This window comes from Elephantulus edwardii, unplaced genomic scaffold (genome assembly GCF_000299155.1).
Source record: "Elephantulus edwardii isolate Elephantulus edwardi_28Jun2011 unplaced genomic scaffold, EleEdw1.0 scaffold00117, whole genome shotgun sequence".
NCBI classification, from domain to species: Eukaryota; Metazoa; Chordata; class Mammalia; order Macroscelidea; family Macroscelididae; genus Elephantulus; species Elephantulus edwardii.
Genome location: NW_006399867.1, coordinates 338,587 through 340,914, shown reverse-complemented (window position 1 = coordinate 340,914; position 2,328 = coordinate 338,587). Strand labels below are relative to the sequence as shown.

General features: G+C 33.0%; 1 protein-coding gene across 1 annotated transcript in view; it reads right to left on the bottom strand.

The window, feature by feature from the left end:
• Positions 1 to 2,328, bottom strand: part of SLC9C2 (solute carrier family 9, member C2 (putative)) — a 126,699-nt gene that overhangs the window by 93,973 nt on the left and 30,398 nt on the right. The window contains exon 7 of the mRNA XM_006892683.1: positions 1,434 to 1,533. Coding sequence (XP_006892745.1) covers positions 1,434 to 1,533 — 100 coding nt within the window. The remainder of the gene's footprint in view (positions 1 to 1,433; positions 1,534 to 2,328) is intronic.

Genomic DNA, 2,328 nt, shown 5'->3' with positions numbered 1-2,328 from the left:
TGGGGGGAAGGGACGTGGGAATTGTACACTAATGAAGGAATTTTTTTTCTTTTTTTTCTCTCTTCGGAGGGGGAAGCGAGCTGGTGGGGAAGGGTGGAATGGGAGAAAATTGCGGCAATGAATGAATGGAAATCCAAGACCTCTGTAAAAAAAATAAATAAATAAAAAAATATAAAAAAACAAAAAAAAAGAGTCTTACTGACAATGGCTGAAAAAAAAGAATATTCAGATCATAGTATATTTTAAGAATCAATATCTTTAAATATTGATTTAAATGAGTAATAGAGAAAAATACAATTTATAATTCATCATATTGCTGACAGAGAGCATAACAAGCTCAAGAAATTATCCAAATTCAGACACTAAATTTATGTTCTATGAATTAGTGATTCCCAAGTTTATGGGTGTTGTAAAAAATTATAGCATGCATGTGTGTATATATACACACATATACACACACATACACACACATAGTTATGGGTGGCAATTTTTATTTTATCAATTAGAGGTAGGTAAGTAGAAACATATGTAAAGTACCATTTTCCCTCATATAAAAGGACATTTAAAACACAAAAAAAGGAAGAACAGAGATTTTCACATTTGATTATCCTTTATATTAAATAAATTCAACTTCATATAAAAATTCAGTATGATGGTTCATTGTTCTCATTTCAACATTTGCTTTCATGGGTGAAATTTTCTATACCAGATTGTGATTTTGGTGATAAGTCTGAAGCAATACTATATTTTAAAACAACCTTTTGGAGAAGGGTTAACTTATTTATCTGAGACCATCAGTTATGTTCCCCCCCATCCAGATGTCTATAAGACTAGGTATAAAGAGTGATGAAGAATTCTGGTGTTGTACCCTTCTCCTAGCTTTTTTTGTCTGGTGGATCTCATCCCATATTATGGTACTGTTATGCAGAAATGTGTAGAAACAAGATAACTAAGATTTTTAATTTTTTAACTCTAACAATTCAAAGTAGATAGTTATCAAAAAATTTTGGAGATCACCATGGTCTCTGAGCCACTGATTTTTGTTGCTGTGGTTGTGTACAGTCAAGAAAGAACCCACCCATAACTGACTCTCCAGCAGGTTTTCAGAAGTCAGTAAATCACGTAGAAGGAGCTTGCTTATCTTTCCCCCATAGAGCAGCTGGTGGGTTTGAACTTTGTATCCTTGTGTTGTCAGCACATTTCCTTAACACTAAGCCACCAGAGCTCCCTGAGTCACTGATATATGTAATTCATAATAAAAGTATCAATTAATAACAATAATAGAAAATGCTCTTTTCAAATATAAATTATAGTAAAGTGGGGGAACAGCTAGAAAATATATAATGGAAGTTTTATTAGTGTCCATGAGAGCCAAACCCCTTATAAACCAAATTTCTATGAGTGCTATAGCAAGTAAACACTAAGAGACTTACTTAGTAATTATTAACTCAATCTTCGGTTTGAAACTTAAGGAATCTAAATTCAATCCTAAGGTGACTAAAGCAATAACACCTGACATTCCAAAAATTTCCGCTGGGGAGGAGAGAAAAAAGGCAAATTAAATTAAATTCATTTAAATTTATACATTTGAGTGCTTTATCTTGAATAGAGAATTGGTAGAAAACTCAAGAGTGGTGCTTCAAGGGATTGGCCTAATACTAGTAAACCAGGGACCAGTAATTTTTTTTCTATAAACAGTACAGTACTATTTAGTCTTTGCAAGTCATGCCATTTCTGTCACCACTATTCAACTCAGATGTTAAAAGTACAAAATAAACCCAGACAATACCGAATTAAAAGAGTGTTGAAGAAAATTTTATGAACATCAAAAATTGAGTTCCACATAATTTTCAAATGTTACTGTATTCTTTTTTCCCCAACTCATTTAAAATATAAAGGGGGGAAAACTTAAACAATAACACTGTTGGAACCCTCAAATAACAGTGAAACACTCAAAGAACACAACTGTCAACCACGAATACTGTACCCAGCAACATTATCCATCAAATATGAAGGACAGATCAAGATATTCCCAGAAAAGCAGAACATAAGAGAGTTTGTAAAAACAAGACCAGCATTGCATGAAAGACTCAGAAATGCCTTTTTACAGACATACTACAGAAAGCTGAATGGTCCAAAGTAACTGGCATCCGCACCAAAAATAATTCAACACAATGATAGCAGTAAAACCTTGCCTCTCAATAATCACACTGAATGTGAATGGTTTTAATGCACTGCTGAAGACAAAAAGAATAGCAGATTAGATAAAAAAGCAAAATCCATCAGTGTGTTGTCTACAAGACATACACCTGAAAAATGAAGATAAAG